At 35.7% G+C, this 24,251-nt stretch overlaps 1 protein-coding gene across 3 annotated transcripts in view; it reads left to right on the plus strand.

Moving 5' to 3' along the window:
- Positions 1-24,251, plus strand: part of EML5 (EMAP like 5) — a 180,163-nt gene that overhangs the window by 135,057 nt on the left and 20,855 nt on the right. Inside the window, exons 24-32 of one of the 3 annotated variants that reach the window (XM_047080248.1) lie at positions 3,766-3,854; positions 4,920-5,096; positions 7,881-8,082; positions 8,762-8,888; positions 12,453-12,467; positions 14,345-14,353; positions 17,994-18,072; positions 19,259-19,388; positions 21,720-21,818. In XM_047080248.1, coding sequence (XP_046936204.1) covers positions 3,766-3,854; positions 4,920-5,096; positions 7,881-8,082; positions 8,762-8,888; positions 12,453-12,467; positions 14,345-14,353; positions 17,994-18,072; positions 19,259-19,388; positions 21,720-21,818 — 927 coding nt within the window. The remainder of the gene's footprint in view (positions 1-3,765; positions 3,855-4,919; positions 5,097-7,880; positions 8,083-8,761; positions 8,889-12,452; positions 12,468-14,344; positions 14,354-17,993; positions 18,073-19,258; positions 19,389-21,719; positions 21,819-24,251) is intronic. The other 2 variants (XM_047080247.1, XM_047080249.1) reach the window with 2 other exon arrangements.

Here is a 24,251-nt window from a genome sequence, read left to right on the forward strand (position 1 = left end):
TGGGAGGGAGGGGAGGGTGGGTGATGGGTATTGAGGAGGGCACCTTTTGGGATGAGCACTAGGTGTTGTATGGAAACCAATTTGACAATAAACTTCAGATATTGAAAAAAAAATATTTGAACAGACTGATGACCAGCAATGAAATTGTACCACTTATCCAAAAATTCTCAACAAACAACAGTTTAGGATCAGATGGCTTCACAGGCGAATTCTACCAAACACTTAAAGAAGAGTTAATATCTATTTTTCTCAAATTTTTCTAAAAAATAGAAGAGGAAAGAAAGCTTCCAAATTTGTTTTATGAGGCCAGCATTACCTTGATACCAAAACCAGATAAAGATACCACAAAAAAAGAGAACTGCAGGCCAATATCTCTGATGAATATAGATGCGATAATACTCAACAAAATATTAGCAAACCAAATCCAACAATATATTTTTTAAGTTTATTTATTTTGAGAGAGACAGCATGAGCATGGGGGAGGGGCAGAGAGAGAGGGAGAGAGAGAATCCCAAGAAGGTTTTGTGCCCCCAACATCCGTTCATAATAAAAACTTTCAACAAAGGTTTGGAGGGGATATACCTCAACATAATAAAGACTATATATGAAAACCCCACAGCTAACATCATAATTAATGGTGAAAAATTGAGAGTTTTCCCCATAAGGTCAGGAACAAGACCGGGATGTCCATTCTTACCACTTTTATTCGACGTAGGACTTGTAAGTCCTAGCCACAGCAGTGAGACAAGAAAAAGAAATAAAACACCCAAACTGGTAAGGAAAAAGTAAAACATTCACTCTTTGCAGATGACATGATACTATATATGGAAAACCCTAAAACTCCACCAAAAAACTGCTAGAACTGATAAATGAATTTCAGTAAGGTCATAGGATACAAAATCAATATACAGAAATCTGTTGCATTTCTATACACTAATAATGAAGGAGCAGAAGGAGAAATTAAGAAAATAATCCCATTTACAGCTGCACCCCAAAGTAATAAAATACCAGGGTGCCTGGCTGACTCAGTCGTTAGAGCATGTGACTCTTGATCTCAGGGTTGTAAGTTTGAGCCCAGTGTTGGGTGTAGAAATTACTTAAAAATAAAATCTAAAAAAAAATACCTAGATATAAATTTAACCAAGCAGGTGAAAGACCTGTACTCTGAAAACTATAATGAAAGAAATTAAGGGGGCATCTGGGTAGCTCAGTCAGTTAAACATCTGACTCTTGATTTTGGCTCAGATCATGGTCTCCATGGGTCATGGAATCGAGCCCTGCATCGGGCTCTGTGCTGATAGCATGGAGCCTGCTTGGGATTCTCTTTCTCTCTCTCTGTCCCTCCCCCATGCTCACGCTCTCTCTCTCTCTGTCTCTCTCTCTCTCTCTCAATATAAATAAGTATTAAAGAAAAAAAAATTAGAATGACACAAACACATGGAAAGATATTCCATACTCACAGATTGGAAGAACACATACTGTTAAAATGTCCGTACTACCCTAAGTAGTCTACAGATTCAACACAATTCCTATCGCAATACCAACAGCATTTTCGCTAACCTAGAACCAAATAATAGTAAAATTTGTATGGAACCACAAAGGACCCCAAGTAGCCAAAGCAGTCTTGAAAAAGAACAAAGCTGGAGGTATCACAATCCCAGATTTCAAGATATACTACAAAGCTGTAGTAATCAAACCAGTATGGTTCTAGAACAAAAACAGACACATGGATCAATGGAATAGGATAAAGAGCTCAGAATAAACCCGTGATTATATGGCCAATTAATCTTCAACAAAAGAGGCAAGAATATGCAGTGGGAACAAGACAGTCTCTTCAACAAATGGTGTTGGGAAAACTGGACAGCTACATGCAGAAGAATGAAACTGGACCATTTTCTTATAACCATACACAAAAATAAAGTCAAAGTGGATTAAAGATCTAAATGTGAAACCTGAAACTAAAAATCCTAGAAGAGAGCACAGGCAGTAATTTCTCTGACATTGGCCATAGCAACATTTTTCTAGATAGGCCTCCTGAGGCAAGGGAAACAAAATCAAAAATAAACTATTGGGACAGCTTCAAAATAAAAAGGTTCTGCGCAGCAAAGGAAACAACCAACAAAACTAAAAGACCCCCTATTGAATAGGAGAAGATATTTGCAAATGATATATCTGATAAAGGGCTAGTATTAAAAAAATACAAAGAATACACATCTCAAGGTGCTTGGGTGGCTCAGTTGGTTAAGTGTCCAACTTTGGCGGAGGTCGTGATCTTGCAGTTTGTGAGTTCAAGCCCCGCATCGTGCTCTGTGCTGACAGCTCGGAGCCTGGAGCCTGCTTCAGATTCTGTGTCTCCCTCTCTCTCTGCCCTTCCCTGCTCACGCTCTGTCTCTGTCTCTCAATAATAAATAAACGTTAAAAAAATAATAAAAAAAAAGAATACACATCTCAACACCAAAAAAATAATCTATTAAAAATGGTCAAAAGACAGGGGCGCCTGGATGGCTCAGTCAGTTAAGCATCTGACTTTGGCTCAGGTCATGATTTCATAGTTTGTAAGTTCAAGCCCCACATCGGGCTGTCTTTTTTCAGTGCAATGTCTGCTTTGGATCCTCTGTCTCCCTCTCTCTCTGCACCCCCCCCCCACTTTCACATGCTCTCTCTCAAAAATAAATAACATTAACAAGACTTTTAAAAATGCGCAGAAGACATGAACAGACATTTCTCCAAAGAAGAAATACAAAGGGTCAACAGACACATGAAAAGATGCTCAATATCACTCATCATAGGGAACTGCAAATCAAAACCACAATGAGATATCATGTCACACCTGTCAGAATGACTAAAATCAAAAACACAAGAAACAAGTGTTGGCGAGGATGTGGAGGAAAAGTAACACTCATGCACCGTTGGTGGGAATGCAAACTGGTGCAGCCACTGTGGAAAACACTATGGAAGTTCCTCAAAAAATTAAAAACAATTACCATATGATCCAGTAATTCCACTACTGGGTATTTACCCAAAGAATATGAAAACAATAATTCAAAAAGATATGTGCACTCCTGTGGTTATTGCATCATTATTTTTAATACCCAAATTATGGGAGCAGCCCAAGTGTCCATCAATAGATGATAAAGAAGATGTGGTATATATACAATGGAATATTAGCCATAAAAGAGAGTGAAAGCTTGCCATTTGCCACAACATGAATGGATCTACTAGAGTGTGTAATGCTAAGTGGTATCGTCAGAGAAAGACAAATATCCTACGATTTCACTTATATGTGGAATTTAAACAACAAAACAAATGAACAAAGGGGAAAAAAAGAGACCAAAAAACAGACTCTTAACTATGGAGAACAAACTGAGGGGAAGTGGGTGGGGGAATGGGTAAAATAGGTGAAGGGGATTAACAGTATACTTCTCATGATGAGCAATGAGTAATATATGGAACTCTTGAGTCCCTGTATTGTACACCTGAAACTGCTGTAACAGGGTATGTTAATTACACTGGAATTTTTTTAAAAGAAGGAACTTAATGAGAGAAAGGTGGTAATGTTCACTGAATGCTTTTAAATAGGATTAATTCTATGCAGTTTTACGTATATGATTATAAAACAATTTAAATGTCATAATAAACCATGAAAGAAAATATTTTAAAAAGTTAAACATCCTGACTACATATATATATATTTATATTTTATGTATGTTTATTTTATTTATTTATTTATTTATTTATTTATTCATATATTTATTTATTTTTAAGGAAAGCTTTTACAGGTCAACACTGGTGCTAAAGAACAATTATTCTTTGAAGCTCCCAGAGGGAAAAAACAAACCATTCCCAGTGTGGAGGTAGGAAAATAATAGTGTTTGCAATGTTGTGAATATGACTAGGTGGTTAGAAAACTGATGCCTGACTTTTATTGTTTACATATGAAGCCTGTTCTCAAATTATTCAAATCACGGATGTTCTTTCCGTGAGTTTATTTTACTGGCCTAGACTATTAGATGAGTAGAAGAAGAGGTGCTGTATTAAGAAAAGGAATAAATACTTTTATGTCTAGCTGTGCTTCAGTTGCTTTTCTCAAAGAGAAGCAAACATAGACACGCTATCTTAGGTGGGAGTATTGCATGTCTATCAAATCTTTTGGAACCCACATGCCTAAGATGTTTGTTGGCAAATTTAAAGAAAAAGAAAAAAGGAAAAGAATGTGTTTGGCTTTTTTTCTTCAATGATCTTTTTTTTTTAAGTTTATTTATTTATTTTGAGAGACAGCGAGAGTAGTGGAGGGGCAGAGAGAGAGAGAGAGAGAACCCAAGCAGGCTTTGTGCCATCAGCATGGAGCTAGATGCAGTCTTGATCCCACGAATGGTGATATCATGACCTGAGCTGAAACCAAGACCAGATGCTTAACCAACTGAGCCACCCAGGCACCCTGTGTTTGGTTTTGTGACTGATGGTATTAGCATAATTTTTTGACAGGGCTGAAGAAGAGAGGCTAAACACATTTAATACTAAAGTGGCTTAATAAAGAGAAGGTCTGTCAGTAAAGTTCTTAATTTCCAGGAATGATTAATTGGAAAACATGCCTCTAAAGTATTAGAAATTTAGACATGAGGTATAAACTACTTGATTATTCTAAGAGCAGAAACTGTCTTATTATCACTGAATTCTCAACATGTAAAACATACAGGTGTATAATAAGTACATGTTGAATAATGTTATGTTAAAATTTTTCTGCAGGGACAAGTGGCCTTGGGAAGGTACAAAAAACAAGAAAACTAATAATATAACTATTTTTGTTAAAATTTTAATTTTACTTGTGATATATATAATTATAAAGAAACACTCAGATTTTTGTTGTTAATTTTTAAGGTTTAGATATTACAAAGTTACAGCCTTTTTTTCCTTTTTAGGTAGAAAAAATTTGTTGGGCATCATGGACAAGTGTGCTTGGTTTATGCTGTGAAGGAATTTGGCCGGTAATTGGAGAAGTCACAGATATAACTGCCTCTTGCCTCACCAGTGACAAAATGGTCCTAGCTACTGGGGATGATTTGGGATTTGTGAAGTTATTTAGATATCCTGCTAAAGTATGTGTTTTTCTTTAACTTGCATAATGATCTTAATTATAAAAATGGTTAAGGTCGTGTGCTTTCATAGTATTTCATTGTTGTAATGAGTATTATATATGTAATATGAAAAGTTTAGAATCCTATTTTTGACATCATATTTATAGCTTTTTAAAAAATGTTTACTTATGAGGTGCCTGGGTGGCTCAGTCGGTTGAGCATCAGACTTCGGCTCAGGTCATGATTCCATGGCTGACGAGTTCGAGCCCCACGTCAGGTGCTATGCTGACAGCTCAGAGCCTGGAGCCTGCTTCAGGTTCTGTGTCTCCGTCTCTTTCTGCCCCTCCCCGCTCATGCTCTGTTTCTCACTGTCTCAAAAATCAATATAAACATTGAAAAAATTATTTTAAAAAATGTTTACTTATTTTGGGAAAGAGAGTGCACACACATTTGAGTTGGGGAAGGGCAGAGAGAGAGAGAATCCCAAGCAGGCTGTATGCTGTCAGTGCAGAGCCCGACCTGGGGCTCGATCCCATAAACCCTGGGATCATGACCTGAGCCAAAATCAAGAGTTGGATGCTTAACCTACTGAGTCCACCCAGGCACCTGTATAGCTTTTACTTAGAATTAGTATTATAATTTATGATTTCATACCTTAAGTTATATTGTACGGTGTTTCTCAATATCGAGTAATATAAATATCCCTTTTAGAAAAAACATTTCTTGGGGCGCCTGGGTGGCGCAGTCGGTTAAGCGTCCGACTTCAGCCAGGTCACGATCTCACGGTCTGTGAGTTCGAGCCCCGCGTCGGGCTCTGGGCTGATGGCTCGGAGCCTGGAGCGTGTTTCCGATTCTGTGTCTCCCTCTCTCTCTGCCCCTCCCCCGTTCATGCTCTGTCTCTCTCTGTCCCAAAAATAAATAAAAACGTTGAAAAAAAAAATTTTTTTAAAAAAAGAAAAAACATTTCTTTTATCCCTAATATTAAATAATTTTAGTATTCTTTTGGTTAAATATATACCATTAACAGTAAATACAAACTATATTTATAGCTTTAAAGTTCAAAATGTTTTAACTATTAGATACAAGATACTATAAAATACCTATAAAATTAAAATAGACCTGATTCAATGTAATGAATGATGTTATGTTGCTAAAACTAGATTGTACAGAACCTTTGGAGTGCTATATGCCAGTGCTGTGTGAAGATTGAATTCTCTTATTGCTTTCTCCTCTTTTCAAACTACTGGAAAACATTAGGCTTTCACTTGGCATAAAAATAAAATTCATATATCAAGCCCAGATGCATTAATTCTTAATTGTTACTAATTCAGATGCACATTTGGCCCTTGAACAACGTGGGGGTTGGGGTGCCAACCCCCATACAGTCAAAAGTCCACATACAACCTTTGACTCCCCCAAAACTTTACTAATCACCTACTGTTGACTTGAGGCCTTACTGATAGCATAAAGTCAATTAACACATATTTTGTATGTTATGTGTATTATATACTATATTCTTACAATAAAGTAAGCTAGAGAAAAGAAAATGTTATTACAAAAATAATAAGGAAGAGAAAACATTTATAGGACTGTACTGTGTTTATTGAAAAGTATTTGCATATAAGTGGCTCTATGCACTTCAAACCCATGTTGTTCAAGGATCACTTACATAGTATAACCTAAACATAAACATAAATTTGAAATAGGGCACTGAAATCTTATGATATTGGTGGTCTTAAGTAACTGCTCATGTTAATATAATAAGGCATTTATTGGTCAGAAACTTCACTTCTAACATTCTAGATGGTATAGATGCCTTAAGCATAGGTTCTAGGATAATCATCTATGGATTCCTGCTTCACTTCTGTATAACAAGAACCACAAAATCTTAGAGAAAGTATCTTCTTGCAGTGTTTCGGTGACAGATCCCCCCTTCTATTTGAGCTAGCATTTATTAGGAGTCTTTTCCAAAGAATTCACTGTTTTAGCTATCACTATATTTTAAGACACTTATTATTTTAATACCTTTGAGAAGATGTCCATCTAAAACTTGCTTATAATACATTGATCTGAAATTTACTTACTTAATTTGTTAGCGTTATGCTAGTGGTCTAGATTTAAAAGTTGTCAGTGTCTATTACTTCTGTTTTTCTTGATTTTTAAAATAAAAAATATATTTTTGTGGGTACTGCTTATAAACAAAAACACTAATGAATTGAGATGAAAGATATTTACATGAGTATATTCCAAAAGGGTTGATAATTACTTTTTGTTAATATGGCCATGCTGTACATAAGCATTTATATCCTTTTCAGTTATTGTGTCTGTTTCCAGCAATTATATGTCTGCAGAGCCATTTTTTTGAACAGATATGTACTTTTCCATAGATATCTACTGTAGTTAGCTATTTATTGAACATTTAAGGTATTTACATTTTTTCACTGCTGTGGGTACTGTGGTGAAAATTTTTTGCACATGTAGAATTTTCTTAGCATAGACCCCTGGAAGTGGGGGGATTGGTGAGTCAAAGGTCAGGACATTCTTATGCTTTTAATGCACAATACCAAGTTGATTTTCAAAACAGTTGTGCCCGTAGTACTAACAATGTGTGGGACTACTAGTTTTATCCTGTTGTCAACAGGTTTGGAAATTGTCATTTTTTATTCTAGTGAATTTCAGTATTTTCTGTTTTTTTTTTTTACAAGATGACTTTGTGATGATTAATTTCCAATCATATATTAAGAAATAAATTCAAAATTATAACTGACCATTTTCAGGTAATAACATTTTTGTTTTCATCTTTAGGGAAAATTTGGAAAGTTTAAGAGGTATGTGGCCCATAGTACACATGTCACAAATGTTCGCTGGACCTACGATGACAGCATGTTGGTTACCTTAGGAGGTGCAGATATGTCTTTAATGGTTTGGACAAATGAAATGGAGGGCTATCGAGAAAAAAGACCTTGTGATAGTGAAGAATCTGATACAGATTCTGAAGAAGATGGGGGTATGTCATTTTTAAATATTTTAACAAAAGTATAGAAACAATTTAGCACCACGGATTTAAACTACAGCAGTTAAACAAGTAATAATAATGTTAGAATAATTGTGGTTTTAGTGTTTGTCATCTGTTTAACACCAAAATTGATTTTATAACTCAAAAATAACATGCTGGCATGTATTGATGGCTTAAATATATTCTTTATCTACAAATGAAAGATAATGCTACTTCAAGTAAGTACTAAAGTAAATTTTGTAGTATTGAACTTAGTATTTTCAAATGATTTTCATCTTTTCCTGATATACAAATAAGACCAGCTCATTATAGAAAAGTTAGAAAATACATTTTGCAAAAAAAAATAAACACAGTATCCATAATTTGACCACTCAGAGGTAACTTTTGTTAACATGTTGAGGCATTCTGTTTTTTAACAAAAATGATATTATATTGAATTTATGTTTTGTAGGCTAATATTATCTCTTAGTAATATTTCAAAAACATTTGTTACGTATCATTAAAAATTCTACATCATTTTTTATTGGCTGTATATTATTTCATAATTTGACTATAACACAGTTTATTTAACTTATTTTATACTGTTGAACATCCTTGAATCCAATTTATAAGATCATAATAGAGCTCCTCAGTTGTAACTTAGAGAATAATTCTTATGTTTTGATGGCAGGTTATGATAGTGATGTTACAAGAGAGAATGAAATCAGTTACACCATTAGAGCCTTATCAACAAATATCCGCCCAATGTTTGGAGTCAAGCCTCATTTGCAACAGAAGGAACCCTCAGTTGATGAGAGGTAACAGTCAAATTTAAAACTAGATGAAGAAAAATATATTGGTTTTGAAAATTGAATTTAGGGGCACCTGGGTGGCTCAAATGGTTCAACTTCCGACTGGCTCAGGTCATGATCTCACGGCTCATGAGCTTAAGTCCCACGTCAGGCTCTGCTGACAGCTCAGAGCCTGGAGCCTGCTTCGGATTCTGGGTCTCCCTCCCTCTCTCTGCCCCTCCTCTGCTCACACTCTGTCTCTCTCTGTCTCTCAAAAATAAATAAACATTAAAAAATTTTGTAAAAAATTGAATTTACTGTTTGAATTTTTGCAAAAACTAAGTAACAGTGGTACTCTTGCATTTTACAGCTCCCAGCACCTCTTAGAAAATATATTTGTTCTTAAATACTTTTTAGTGATGTCACTGTCTCTTGCCAATAGTGTAGGGAATATATAAAGTCTATATGATTAAAAGAATATTATTTGCTAACTTCTATTAATATATGTGAGGGGATTGTAGGAGATAATAAAAATTGAATCCAATACCAAGTATGTTTTAGGAAGCACATGAGCAGAGGTAGGATTAAAGTTTGAAAAGGCGTTTTTATCCATGCACCTTTAATCAAGGATAGAAAATCATTATTTAAAAATTTTTTTCTGGGGCATCTGGGTGGCTCAGTCAATTAAGCATAAGCATCCGACTTCAGCTCAAGTCATGATCTCGCGGTTTGTGCTGACAGCTCAGAGCCTGGAGCCTGCTTCGGATTCTGTGTCTCCCTCTCTCTCTGCCCCTCCCCGGCTTGTGCTCTGTCTGTCTCTGTCTCAAAAGTAAACATTAAAAAATTTTTTTAGTGTTAAAAAAAAAATTAAAAAATTTCCAGAAGGCAAGTGGAAGTAGCGTCCCATTAGAGAATGGGAATTACTGGTCTTAGTCTGGAAGCAGCAAACCAAAAATAAAGGCTGTGCACACAGCAATTTTATGAGGAGAGAGAATTTTTTAATAAAGTCTCTGAGTTGGAGGACAGGTCAAGAGAGGGATTGTGAACATAATAATCATTAGGGAATATGGAGAACTGTGAAGAGGTATATGGATCAACGAATGACATGGATTTCAAAAGTGAAGTTTTTAAGAAATGATAAAGGAAAAATTATCCAGAAACTGCAGTGAGGAACCAAGGAGGAGTAGGAGGTGGGAATAGCAGTGACGTCTTCTGTCGAAAACTGTGTTGAGGAAGACTGTTATGAGAAGTTGGTAAGAATATTTGAGGGAGAAGTTAAAATGACAAGGGAGTTCACTCACATTGGACAGAATTTGTAGAAAATTCGAGTAAATGTCTAGTCAGTGAGGGTAGTGCTGAAGGCCCCTGGGGCTCAGCTGGATAGAAATGACCAGAAAGCATTGGCAGAAGGGTTTGAGCTTGCACTGCAGCTGATGTTCAGGGAGAAGGATGGGAGGATGAGGGGCATGTTACTGATGGAGAGGGGGGAGCTAGAGATCTCTGAACTGACGAGCCGCAAAGTTCCCGCCGAAGTTCTTGGGAGGTGTTCAGTCATGCCTCCACAGCAGCTTTTCCAGGTGCCCATTTGCTGATGAATTCTCAGATAATTGCATTGGCGTCCCTTATGGATAGGGGGACAACATGGTGAGTATCCATTTTGGCATCACATATAAAGAGGCACAGTATTAAATTAGAGATAGGTTTGGGGCTTCTGGGTGACTGAGTTGGTTGAGCGTTCGACGTCGGCTCAGGTCATGATCTCATGGTTCATGTGTTCGAGCCCCTGATGGAGCTCTGTGCTGACAGCTGGGAGCCTGGAACCTGCTTCATATTCTGTGTCTCCCTCCCTCCCTGCACCTCCCTCGCTCGTGCTCTGTCTCTCTCAAAAATAAATAAACATTAAATTTTTTTTTAAAAAATCACTAACTTATAAAGTATTTAAAAATTTTTTTAAATGTTTGTATTTACTTTTGAGACAGAGAGAGACAGAGCATGAGCAAGGGAGGGGCAGAGAGAGAAGGAGACAGAATCTGAAGCAGGCTCTAGGCTCTGAGCTGTCAGCACAGAGCCTGATGCAGGGCTCAAACTCACAGACTGGACTGTGAGATCCTGACCTGAGCTGAAGTTGGATGCTTAACCGACTGAGCCACCCAGGCGCCCCTAGAGTATTTTATAAAATGAAAAATAATGTATATAAAGAATTTAGGTAGTAAGTCTTCACCACCCCTCCCTGGGAATGAAATATAGAATCACCTGAGGAAGATACCTGGTTAGTACTAAAACACTCCCTGAAACTAAATATCCACAAAGCAATGAACAATACCTATATAATCCATTAATTAGAGAAATACATAGAATTGTGCAAATGTAGATGTTCCTAGTGAGGATTTGTGCAGTATAGTGTTTAATATTTCTGAAATTGTATTTTACAGGTAATGAAAAGTAAAGAGTGTACTACAAGGAGGAAGGAACTCTAGACCTTCCCATAAATCTTTTTTATTTATTATATTGATTTTTAATAAAAATACTATCATTTATCAGATAAATTAGGTCTATTAGAAAATGTGACCTAATTTTAATGATGTAGCCCATCGTTCACAGTAAAACACTTAAAATTCCTCCTTTATTAATAAAGTGACCCAAGTTCTGACAGATGTAAGGATTTTACTCCTCATGAAAAATGCTTGATGGGCGCCTGGTGGCTCAGTGGGTCAAGCATCCAACTCTTGATTTTGACTGTCATGATCTCACAATTAGATAGAGCCCCGCATCAGGCTCTGCGTTGACAGTGAGGCATCTGCTTGGGATTCTTTCTCTCCCTGTCCTCTCTCTCTCTCTCTGTCCCTCCCCTGTTCATGCTGTCTCTCAAAATAAATATACTTTTTAAAAAATGAAAAAAAATATTTGACACTTCATAATCTTTGCTGTTAGCTTATTTTTTTTACAGCTAAATTTTTCAAAATTATTTTTGAATTGTTTTGCATTTGTTCTCAGTTTGTTTTATAATTTCAACTCTGCTGAATTCTTTTGAAAATGCCAAGGCCAAAGACAGAAATGACTCCTAGTTAGGAGCCTTCGTTTTCATAAAATGAGAGAATCAAAGGAGAAAAAAGGAAGACATTTCTTTTGCCAATTTTGTATATATTTGTGAGATAATGTCTATATAATTGTTTTTGTATTTTAAATAAAATATATTATTGTTATCAAATAAGAAAACATTTAACTATAAACAGTTAAAACAAATACTTGTCAAGTATCCACTTAAGAAAATGTTTCTGATGACAGTTGATAACTACTCTACTTGGTCCATACTTTTACAGGGCCTTTTTTCCTAAATGACTGTAATAATTTTATGTTTTTCTTTTTGTAGCAAAACTTGTGTATTTAAAGTAGTCATCAGTCAAATTTACAATATTTTTTAACAAAAATGTTCCGAACAGTGTAGCATAAAATTTAGGCATTTTTGTGTTTCTTTAGAATTGTATTGATGTTTCCCTTTCTTCTGTTTACTTAACTGCTACCTTTTAATCATCAGTTTCCATCAATTATTCATCATCAGTGTTTCTTTTTTTCCTCTTGCTCCTTTCAAAGGCAGGGGGTAGTAAGGTAAGTGTTTTATTAAATAAAATATTATATTCCATTATTTATTCTTTGTTCTGTTTTGATCTTTATAGTATTTTCAGGTATTGATTTTTTCCCTATAAAACATTGAACTACATTTGTCAAGAAAATTATAAAGTGAAATAAATCCTACAGAAAAATTGCATTTGTATGTGTAGTATGTGGGTGTTGCTGAGGTTCTTCTTGATGGTCATTTGGTTTTACACATGACTATTCACAAAGTGCAGATAGTTTGTTTCTCTGTAAGTGTCGGAGGCTCATAAAAATAGTTAACCACACATATTTATCAGTGACAGACTATTCAATTTATAGACCTGTTAGTTTTGTTTAATGTATATTTATACATTCATTGAAAAATATTAACATAGGGCAGTGATGATATTTGTATGTTTAATAAAATGGTATGTGCACAAAAGGACTCTCTGGAACACTTTTACAACTCCCTTTTAGTGAGATGAAAATGTCTTCAGGCAGTTTCTGAAACAGGACCGTGTGGAAAAAGCCAGTCTATTTTAGAAGTAAAAAAAAGGTACCATTAGGAAAATGCTGGGAGATAAGGATGAAAAAAATAGATTTGAGACCAGATTGTGCAGAAACTCAGGTATTAGGCACTCCTTAACTTATTTGGTAGACAGCAAAAATTCATTATTTGTTTTAAATGAGTGATGCGTGGGGGGCACCTGGGTGGCTCAGTCCATTGAATGTCTGACTCTTGATTTTGGCTCAGGTCACAGTCCTAGGGTCATAAGATAGAGCCCTGCATCAGGCTCCACACTAACCATGGAGCCTACTTAAGAGTCAGCCTCCCTCCCTCTCCCTCCTCCCTCCTTCCCTCTCTCTCTCTTCTTCCCTCTCTCTCCCCCCCTCTCTCCCCCCTCCTCTGCCCTTCTCCCCAACTCAGGCTCTCTTTCCCCTGCTCATGCTCTAATTAAAAAAAAAAAAAAGTGAGGGCAAAGATAGAAGTCTAGAGTGTGATGTAACTTCTACAAAGCCCCACACTATCTTAGCAGAAATAAAACATTCAGATCTAGCCTCAGATCTGAAGTAACTTATTCAGGACTGATCTCTGCATTTTAAAGGGACGCTGACAGTTTACAGTGGAAGTTACTTGTTTCAAAACAAAGCTAAGTGGAGATACAGTTGTTGTCTTGGGTGTTAATGGAAGGGAGAAGTGACCTTCCTTTCATGAGCAGTTTCCATGCAGAGTTTAGATGACCATTTGTCATCGGTGCTACAAAGAGATGTTCTAGACATGTGAAGACTCCCTGGTTTCAGTAGGAGGATGGATGAGATGACTTTTGTGATCTCTTTCAGTTCTGTTTTGGTGATTATATTATTAAAGGGATTTTTTTTAAAGTTATCTCCTTTACTAGAAAAATCCTAAATCTAGCATGATCTTGAGTAACTCACATTGCCCGCTGGTTTGGACTGGCTGACTGGGACACCCCCTTGGGTCAGGAGGACCTACTTCACCTCCTTAGACAATTTCCTTAATAGCATCCCCAGTGCTACCAGCCTTTTAAGTTGGTTAACATTTTAGTGCCCATTCTTAAGAACAAAAATAAGCATCAGTGTTTTGTTTGAAATTCAGAGTACACTGTAGAAAAATATGAATGGTAAGCTTTAATATTTACAACACAGAACGTGTTCAATGCCCATTTTTCTGTTTTCACTTCCTTCTGATTTTCCTGCCATTCATGGAGTAACTGGAGCTTTTCTAATAAATAACAATAGGCCTTTAATACATGCAGTATGGTCTGCATTAAACTTGTAAAAATATTTAGTACAGAAGTATTTTTACTAGTGTTTTAAATTCAAATTTGTGTTGTAATCTTTTCCCTTTTTCATCTGCTGCTGAAAAGAGGTTCCAGGTAATCCCCTCTCTTTGCTATATTTTACGAGACCTAATTATGTATTTTTATCATCTTTCATATTTACCATTAATGAGCTGTGTTGCTTGGTGTTAACAGTTTTCCACGCTTTTCCCCTTTGAAATAAGTATCACTGAAATGAGCAGCATCTTAATTACCGGATTTCTGCTACATAAACAACTGCTTTACCAAAACTTTATTTGTTTAACTTGTATAATTTCATAAGTTGTATAGCTTTATTTAAACAGTAATTATATAAATTACTTGAAAAAATTAAGATATGCTTAATTGTTACAGAGGCTTATGTAGATCAAAATTACCTGTTTGTTGTTTGGATTACAATTAAAGCTGTCAGGTGGTAACACCAAATGAAGTTCACCAACAAAACTGACTTGGAAGAAAAGCCAAGCCTGCTATTATTCTTTAAAATGGTCCTAAGAAAAAGTAAATAAATAAAATTTTTAAAAATTAAAAAAAAAATAAAATGGTCCCTAAGAGAAGCTTTTCAAATGTTAAATACTTCAAGTTGAACTCTATTTATTACTTATGGACACCCAAAAAAGTACATGAAAAAGGTTCAAAACCAAAATTTCTGCGGTAATTTGAAAAGTTCTTTGTGCATGTCATTTTTATGTCACCAGCCACAGTTTCTGTACTTCTGCATTCTACTTTACATTACATATGAACATATGTACTTCTTTTGTATTGTGTGTTCACGATAGAACATTTCGTTTACTTTTATAGATGTGTAACCTGGAAATTGTGAAAATATAAATATGTTGTCAGCCTTTAAATTTATACTCTTTATCACACATGTTGGATTTTTTTCCTACGGGAAAGTCAGTTTGTATCATTATCTGATTTAGTTGTTACAAATTGAATACTAACTTAAAATTTGGACAGGGGAGTTGATAGCATGATTGATTTGTATCCAGTGTTCAGATTATTAAATATTTAACTAATGGTTATCTGGGATAAAAATAAACCAAATGAGGTGGGTTTTTTAAATTAAACACACAAATTTAGGAAAAGAGCCTCCCCAGTTTTGTTTTTGTTTTTTTTATTTGGGTATAGTTGGCACACAGTGTTACTTTAGTTTCAGGTGTGCAACATAGTGATTTGGCAAGTTTATACATTATGCTCTGCTCACTACAAGTGCAGCTACCATCTGTCCCCATACATTGTTATTACAATATCATTCACTGCATTCCTTATGTTGCGTCTTTTATTCTTGTGACTTATTCATTCCATAATGGGAAGGCTGTATCTCCCCCTACCCTTCACCCATTTTGCCCATCCCCATATCTCCCCTCTGGAAACCGTCAGTGTTATCTGTATTTATAAGTCTCATTATGCCTTTTGTTTGCTGATTCATTTGGGTTTATTTTTTTAATATTCTACATATGAGGGAAATCATATGGTATTTGTCTTTGTCTGATTTATTTCACTTAGCATAATACCCTCTATGTCCATCCACATTGTCACAAACAAATATCTCATCCTTTTTAATGGCTGTGTAATAGTCCATGGTGTGTGTGTGTGTGTGTGTGTGTGTGTGCATGCACGCACACCTGTCTTATCCATTTGTCTACCAATGGACATTTAGGTCTCTTCCGTATCTTGGCCATTATAAATAATGCAGTAAACATAGGAGTGCATATATCTTTTTGAATTAATGTATTCATTTTGGAGGGGGGATAAATATCCAAGAGTGGAATTGTTGGATCGTATGGTATTTCTATTTTTAATTTTTTGAGGAACCTCCATACTGTTTTCCACAGTGGCTATATCAATTTACATTTCCCACCAACAATGCACGAAGGTTCTTTTTTCTACATATCCTTGCCAATGCTTGTTATTTCTTGTCTTTTTTGCTTTAGCTGTTCTAACAAGTGTAATGTGATATTGGGGTTTTGATTTGCATTTCCCTGGTGATTAGTGATGTTGAACATCTTTTTATGTATCTGTCGGTCATCTGTCTTCTTTGGAGAAATATCTATTCAGGGCCTCTGCCCATTTTTTAATCAGGTTTTGTTTTTTTTTTTTTGTATTGAGTTATAGAAGCTCTTTATATATTTTAGATATTAACCCTTTATCGGATATATCATTTGCAGATGTTTTCTCCCATTCAGTAAGTTGCCTTTTTGTTTTGTTGATGGTTCCTTTTGCTGTGCAAAAGCTTTTTATTTTGGTGTAGTCCCCAGTTTATTTTTGCTTTTGTTTCCCATGCCTTAGGGGACCATCTAGAAAAATGTTGTTATAGCTGATGTCAGGGAAATTAGTTAAAAATTGATCCAGTTCTTTTACATCTAACTGTCTGGTTTTCCCAGGACCATTTACTGAAAAACTGTCTTTTCCCCATTGTATATTTTTGCATCCTTTGTCATAGATTAATTAACCATATAACCATTGGTTTATTTCTGGGTTCTTTGTCCTGTTCCATTGATCTGTGTGTCTGTTTTTGTGCCAGTACCATACTGTTTTGATTACTATAGCTTTGTAACATAGCTTGAAATCTGGAATTGTGATACCTCTGGATTTTTTTTTTTTCTTTCTCAAGATTGCTTTGGCTATTTGCAGTCTTTTGTGGTTCCATACAAATTTTAGTATTATTGGTTCCAGTTTTGTGAAAAATGCTGTTGGTATTTTGATAGGAATTGCATTGAATCTGTAGATTGCTTTGGGTAGCATGGACACTTAAACAATATTAATGCTTTCAATCCATGAGTATGGAATATCTTTCCATTTGTTTGTGTCATCTTCAGTTTCTTTCATCAGTGTTTTATGGGTTTTCAGAGTGCAAGTACTTTACCTGTTGGGTTAAGTTTATACCTAGGCATTTTAAGAGCCTCCACATTTAAATTCACAATGGGAACTCTGTACACCTATTGGGATATTATTAAAAGATCCTAAACTAGTAGTAGAAACAGAGAGGAAGGGGCTAGATATGAGAGCTCCTCCAAAAGTAAAGTTGATGTTTAGTAAATAGAATGGAGAAGAGAAAGAGTTGAAGGCCATAGTAATAGTAATTATCTTTTACAGAGTGTTGTATGGTTTGTAGTGCTATGTAACTATAAAATGTTTGTTTGACTAACTGATGGTGATGCCATTAACCTTACTGTAGACTTGAGGAGGAAGGAAAGGTAAAGGGCCTGGAGGAGAGTAAGTAATGAGTACAAATTGGAATTCGGACATGATTTATGTTGCCAACAGTATAGAAAGTTCACAGAAATGTTTTCAAAATTCAAGAAGAATGTATCAGATACCTGCCATGTGCACAGTACTGTGATAGAAACTTTAGAGCAGTGACTCAGGCTTTGTTATAATGCATTCCAACAAGAAGTTTTTGAGCCATTAAACTAATATTTGTATATTTATAAATAGTCTGTTCTTGTGTTAATATATTATTTACATTATGAAACATACATCAAAGAAGTTAAAATGAATAAAAGCTCTCATATCTTCTTTCCACCTTCCTGCCTTAGAAAATGTAAAGAGGCCACAGTATAGTGAGGAACACAGATGGGGTTCGTTTTTGTGAAGGCGTGTCAGATATCTCTCTTTGGAGTGCGGGTGAGGGAGGCTCAGTGAAGGTGCACAGTGATGGATGCCTTTCCTCATTCCCACTTTCCCATTTCAGGCCCCCCGTGAGCAGAGCCCCACCAAGGCCAGAAAAACTCCAGACAAACAATGTTGGCAAGAAAAAGAGACCCATAGAGGTAAGGAGAACCCACTCCCCTGTGTTACCTTGTGCTTTAAAATGTATTCAGAATTCATTCTATTTCCTTCTTGTAAGACAGCCAAGTGTTGTCATTAGTTTGTAAGAAAATAAATATATTGAATAATCTTTTTTTAAGATTTCATTTTTAAGTAATCTCTACACCCAACGTGGGGTTCAGTCCCTCAGATTGAGTCACATGTTCTACTGACCAAGCCAGCCAGGTGCCTCTGAGTAATCTTTTTTGTTTGGTTGTAAAAACTAATTGTTGACTGTCAAGTCTGAGTTTTGGATTGATATCCTTCATTTCTTTTTATTTTTTATCTGTCTTTTTTTTTTTAGTCTTCCGTGAATAATATTCTGAATTGAACTGTCTCTCAAAAAACTTCTAAATGTAAATATATGTGAATGACCTATGGCTTATAGAATCACAGGTGCCTTAGCAGTGTCTTAAGCTTAGTGTTTTGAATTTAGAAGTTGAAGTTTGTCCTTCATGTGATACATTCACTGGGTTCATTGAAGGGTTCTTTGAAGGCTCTACTTCCAAACAAAGAAACTTTCCACAATAATTGAGCAAGAAGGAAAGCTCTCCCAGACATTTAATTAATTCCAATATCAGTAGCCACAAGCAAACTGTGCTGAATCAGGTCAAAAATGAGGCGTAAATCTGCGAGACAATGATTGTTGTACTCCTCCCCCTTGGGAAGCCTCACAAAGTCAAAAAACCGGACATTTTCAGTGGCAGAATTATGTGCTAGAACTTTAGCATGAGTTATCATAGATGATGTACTTAGTTTTCTGTGCCAGTGTCTGATGTACTATTTGGCTCCTCAAAAGTACGTCACTTGGACATAATGTATCCTGAGTTATATGTGCAGATTACATATTTTTACTAACAACACAAATCGAAATACTCTTTTGGACATAAGTATCTCAGTGTTTAACACATGAACTCCTAACAACTAAAATTTTTCAAATCAGATGACTTTGTGATTCCCGTTTCCTTTTTATATATGTAGAAAAGTATGGAGTGTTTCAGCTGCCCAAAGCAGGTCTAAATTTTGTATTCAAAGATTGTAAAGCATCAAAATGCATCCTCCATTTTGACTGAAGATACCAGTCCTGTATACAAAAATAATGGTGAACATTTAGACATAAGGAATTATATAATGGTTTTATTGTTATAGGACCTTGTGTTGGAGCTTGTTTTTGGCTATCGAGGAAGAGACTGTAGGAATAACGTTCATTATTTAAATGATGGTGATGATATAATTTATCACACTGCATCCATTGGAATTCTGCACAACGTTGCTACCGGTAGGAGACCCCAATTCTCCATCTCCCACTTTTTATTTAGAATTTTGTTACTTATAATCTTAAAATTTTTGTTAAAACTACAAATAAATTACATGAGTCCAGAATGTTCTTCATACTATTGAATTTTCTAGTAATATTTCAAGTAACCAAATTTACAGTCTTAAGAGAGTATGATATAGCAGAAAAAGATTTCATAATGCAAAGTGATCCTAGGTCTCTATTAGAAGTGAAGGCTTACTGTATGTTGAAATCATGTTTTATAATGAAACCATTTCTAACTTTATTTCCCCATAACCTTAACATGAAATGGATGGGTTGGTGGTTGTCTCTGATAGGTAGTGATTAAAAGTAGCATGTTGGGTGAGTGGTTGCTGGAGAGTAGGGTGAAGGGGCAGTGTTCTTACTGAGGCCTCTGAAGGCCAAGGAAGATAGTGAGAAAGCTGCTTCCCTCTGTCTCTGCTGTGTTGATACTTTTGTTTGATTCAAGGTGAGAAAATACTTCTTGATGTTAATTTAACTGATTGGATTGCTGCAAAGCAAATAAATTCTCATAGCATCTTCTAATGATGAATGACATCATAATTCTCCTAGTGACATTCATTATTTAATTTTGAATTTTCTTATGTGTAATTATAAACCTCATAAAGTCGGAAAGTTGGAAGTAAAATTAGAGACTTTTTGGCCCAAACATTTCTGGCTTTTTCCTCTGATGGTTCATTCCGAACAGGCAAAGAATGGCTTATGTGAGTCCTAATCCCCCGTGTCTCCTCAGTATTAATCATTAATATGATTGTCCTATTTTGGTTTCCTAAAGAAAAGGATTCACCAAGATCACACAGAAATCAGTGGTGATTTTCGATTTAATAATTTTGGCCATTTAAAAAATATTTAGATTGGGGCGCCTGGGTGGCTCAGTCGGTTGAGCGGCCGACTTCGGCTCAGGTCACGATCTCACGGTCCGTGAGTTCGAGCCCCGCGTCGGGCTCTGTGCTGACAGCTCGGAGCCTGGAGCCTGTTTCGGATTCTGTGTCTCCCTCTCTCTGACTCTCCCCCGTTCATGCTCTGTCTCAAAAATAAATAAACGTTAAAAAAAAAATTAAAAAAATAAAATAAAATAAAATAAAATAAAAATAAAAAATACTTAGATAATCCTCTTTAATTGAGGCTTCACCAAAGAAAATAGAGAAGAGTAAGAAAAGATGATCTAGAAAGGAATGTGTAAATACACTTTCATGTTTATCCTTGTAATATTCTTTAATTTTATGATTTGTCCTTAATCATTTTTCTACTGAAGGGGTATATAGAGAGAGGGCAGAAGGGAGACTGGGTATCTCTCCACTTCTCATTATTTGTCCTCTCTAGTTTGGGATACATTGCTGTGTTCACAGTCTAGGAAGTTTTGCCCTATTAGCTGATCTTCGAACTTAGCCAATAGCACATATACTTGCTTGTTTGTTGTTCTCACTAAACTGTCAGCCCTGGGAAGTATGAAGCACATTTCACTTTGAAGAGAAGTTTTAAAGTATTAGATCTGGTAAATGTCATCGTTAAATTGTTTTGTGTTGCTTCACTTTTGGATGATGTCGTGTGGGTGGACTAGATCACCCTGTAATCCTGGGTCCTCTGTAATCTGGACCCAACCTACGCCCTATCCTCCTGACCTCATTTCCCACCTCGCCACTGTACTTAGGCAAACCCACCTTTAGTATGTCTTGCATGATCACAGGTCTAAGGTCTCTTCGCTGTAAGTCCTATTAGGTAAATCACATACCTTCTTTGATCAGAATTCTTCAGTACCTCCCCACTGACTACATAATAAATATGAAATTTAATAGGTTGGCATTCAAAATCCTCTATAATTCTAGTTCCAATTTGCCTTTCCAACCATATCTCTCACATTTATCCTTGACCCTACATTTCAGCCAAATGAACCATATATATGCATACTTAGTACTTTCCTGTCTTTGTACCTTTGCTTAAAGTATTTCTCTACCTAGATTGCCTTTCCCCACCCACCTTCACTTTAACAAAATCCGTCGTGTCAGTCCAAGAGTGCCATATGCCCATGATAAGAAGAATCTTTTCTGCTATGAATTCCCAGAGCAGGCCCCTTCACTCTCTTGTGGTGCTTGATGTCTTTAACCTCATGTTAACTTTCAGGACTCTATCCCTTTAAAGATTTGGGTTATTTTTCCATCCTCATGATAACATGTGCACATTCAGTTCTCAAAAAATATGTATTAAGTTAAACAGAGCAATTTTTTATTGTTCTATATAAGTGCATTTGGCTGTTATGTCTTAAGGTTTTCTCAAAAAAAATTTTTTTTATAGGGACTCAGAGTTTTTATCAGGAACATAATGATGATATACTGTGCCTCACTGTAAATCAGCATCCCAAATTTATCAACGTAGTGGCAACGGGCCAAGTAGGTATGTTTCTTTATTTTAAAAAGAAACAGTTTAAGTAATCGTATTGTTCAAATTAATTCAGTATCCTAGGGAAAAAAATATATATTTGGGTATTGTTGAAAATGCGTTTGTATATAAAACACATACCGGGGTGGCTCAGTCATTTGAGCTTCGGACTTTGGCTCAGGTCATGATCTCATGGTTTGTGGGTTCGAGCCCCGCGTCAGGCTCTGTGCTGACAGCTCAGAGCCAGGAGCCTGCTTCAGATTCTGTGTCTCCTTCTCTCTCTGCCCCTCCCTCGCTCGTGCTCTTGTCTCTCTCTGTGTCTCAAATGTAAATAAATGTTTAAAAAAAACAAAACAAAAAAACATGCACCCAGTTTTACCATATGATTTGCTTCCAGGTATCTTTCTCTCGCTTTGGTTATCTTATTGGTTCAGACAGTTTAGAATTAAGAATAAACTATTTTATGGTGATTGAAGTAGTTGGATTTAGTCCTTTAGCAGATATTCCTAATTGGCAGAAAGGTTTAATTTAGCATATAAAGCAAAAAGAATTTGGAGAGGAAATTGTAAATAAAGGGGGAGCCAAAAAGTAACCAGACTGACAGGCAGAATGTCTGTGGCAACTAGGACTGAGCTAGGAAGGAGAGAAAAGCTCTGTCTGTTGTCTGTTCCATGCTGCTAAATCCTTCTGCCTTTTTCTTTTCTTTGGCATTGATTTAAGTTGCCAGCTGTTTTAAAAACCACTTGTCTTGCTGTCTTCTTTTTAACCCTTTAGAAAACTTAAAGGATGAGAGGATAGCGGGTCTAATTAGAACAAATACATCTACCAATTAGTGATCACTGTGAACACCACATCATAGATTTGGTCAGTTGAAGCTTCATAAGCTTGGTGTACTTTGTAAAAATGATCGATGTCATTGGGCTTGTTGGATCTTGGTGGGCCTCCGTTGCTAAGCCAACTCTCCAGGTGTCTTTTTCTCCTTGGATAGAATAATTTATGCTTTTAATATCTTCATTTTTCATACAAGTACTAAATGGATCAGTCAGAAACTCGATCTCTGGTTTACAGAGTTCTACAGTTGTACCACAAAGGTGCTTGTGATCTTCCTTTCTGTAAATTTTTCTATTTTTAACAAGAAGTAGACTGATCTTCATGCATTACACACAAAGATTCTAATCTTTGAGTATAAATAGGTCTAGGTCCTTTTTTAAAAATGAGTCTTATTTTTACTCTGAAAAAAATGAGATCACGTTACCATTTTGGTTATAAAAGGGCCTAGTTCAGTGCCTCTTGACATATAGTTATTGTTCAGTTAATTTTTTTGAGTAGATTCATTTATTCAACAAACTTATTGAGCACATGCCATGCACAAAGTATTATTCTAGGTGCTAGGGATATAAGCCTACCAAAAAAAGATAATATCTCTATGTTAATGGAATTTATATACGGTGAATAGAATTGTAGAAGATACGGTTCTTCCATTTCCCAACTTTGCTTTTTTTTCTTTCCCCGTCTCTCTCTTTGTTAAGCAACTTTGCTTTTAACATATTAGTGCCGCAGTTTTGTCTTTTGATTAAGAAATGTTGTAGTCACAAATATAATCTTTCATTAAATTTGACCCTCTTCTCCTTTTCCTTTTTTTATTGAGTTATAATTGACATAGAACATCATATAGGCGTACAACTTAATAATTCAGTATTTGTGTCTGTTCCTTTTATTTCGAAAAGTGACACTGTAGGGAAATGTAAAATGGCTAATTATCTTCCAAGTCAAAGTCCAGGCACTACAGAGGTGAATTTTAGATCATATATGCAGTCCTGTGCCTTGCCCCACTGTACCCTTGCACAGAATGGGTACAGAAATTTTTTTACTGATGACTAATGGCACGTAGGATAGACTTGAGAGACCACCAAAGAGTGAGCGACTTTTTCTTTTCTGAACCCCCAGAGTTGAATCAGTAGTAACTTTGACTGCCAAGCTTGTATCATACCTGCAAGTCACAAACAGTCTAAAATGTTTATGGCTCTCTTTGTTAAAAATTGTTTAGGTCAGAGGGGAAATATTTGCTTTTGTGGTATTTTAGCCAGTTACATTCAAACTTTTTTTTTTTTTTTCCCTTTGTCCCTTGGCTAGAATCTTGGACTCTCAGGGCCAAGCAGAGGTGCATTAAAACTCCAGTCTGTTACAGGGCATTTTGTAAACCAAAATAAGAGTTGTATTATTTAAAACATGTCATTATATTTAAATTGTTAAAATTTCATGTGACTCATTAAATAGAAAGAAAAAAAAGTTTTTATCCAGTAATTGGAAGGTCATATACGTGAAATGTTAATATATGTGTATGATTGAAATGAATGGCTTCACTTACAGTCTACTCAATTTAACATCATAAAACTAATTTTATATATGACCATTTGTGATTTATATAAAAATTATTTTATAATTAAT

The sequence above is a fragment of the Lynx rufus genome, unplaced genomic scaffold, assembly GCF_022079265.1.
Source record: "Lynx rufus isolate CCGP_SWC_20201006 ecotype Redwood Valley unplaced genomic scaffold, mLynRuf1.p SCAF_17, whole genome shotgun sequence".
Lineage (NCBI taxonomy): Eukaryota > Metazoa > Chordata > Mammalia > Carnivora > Felidae > Lynx > Lynx rufus.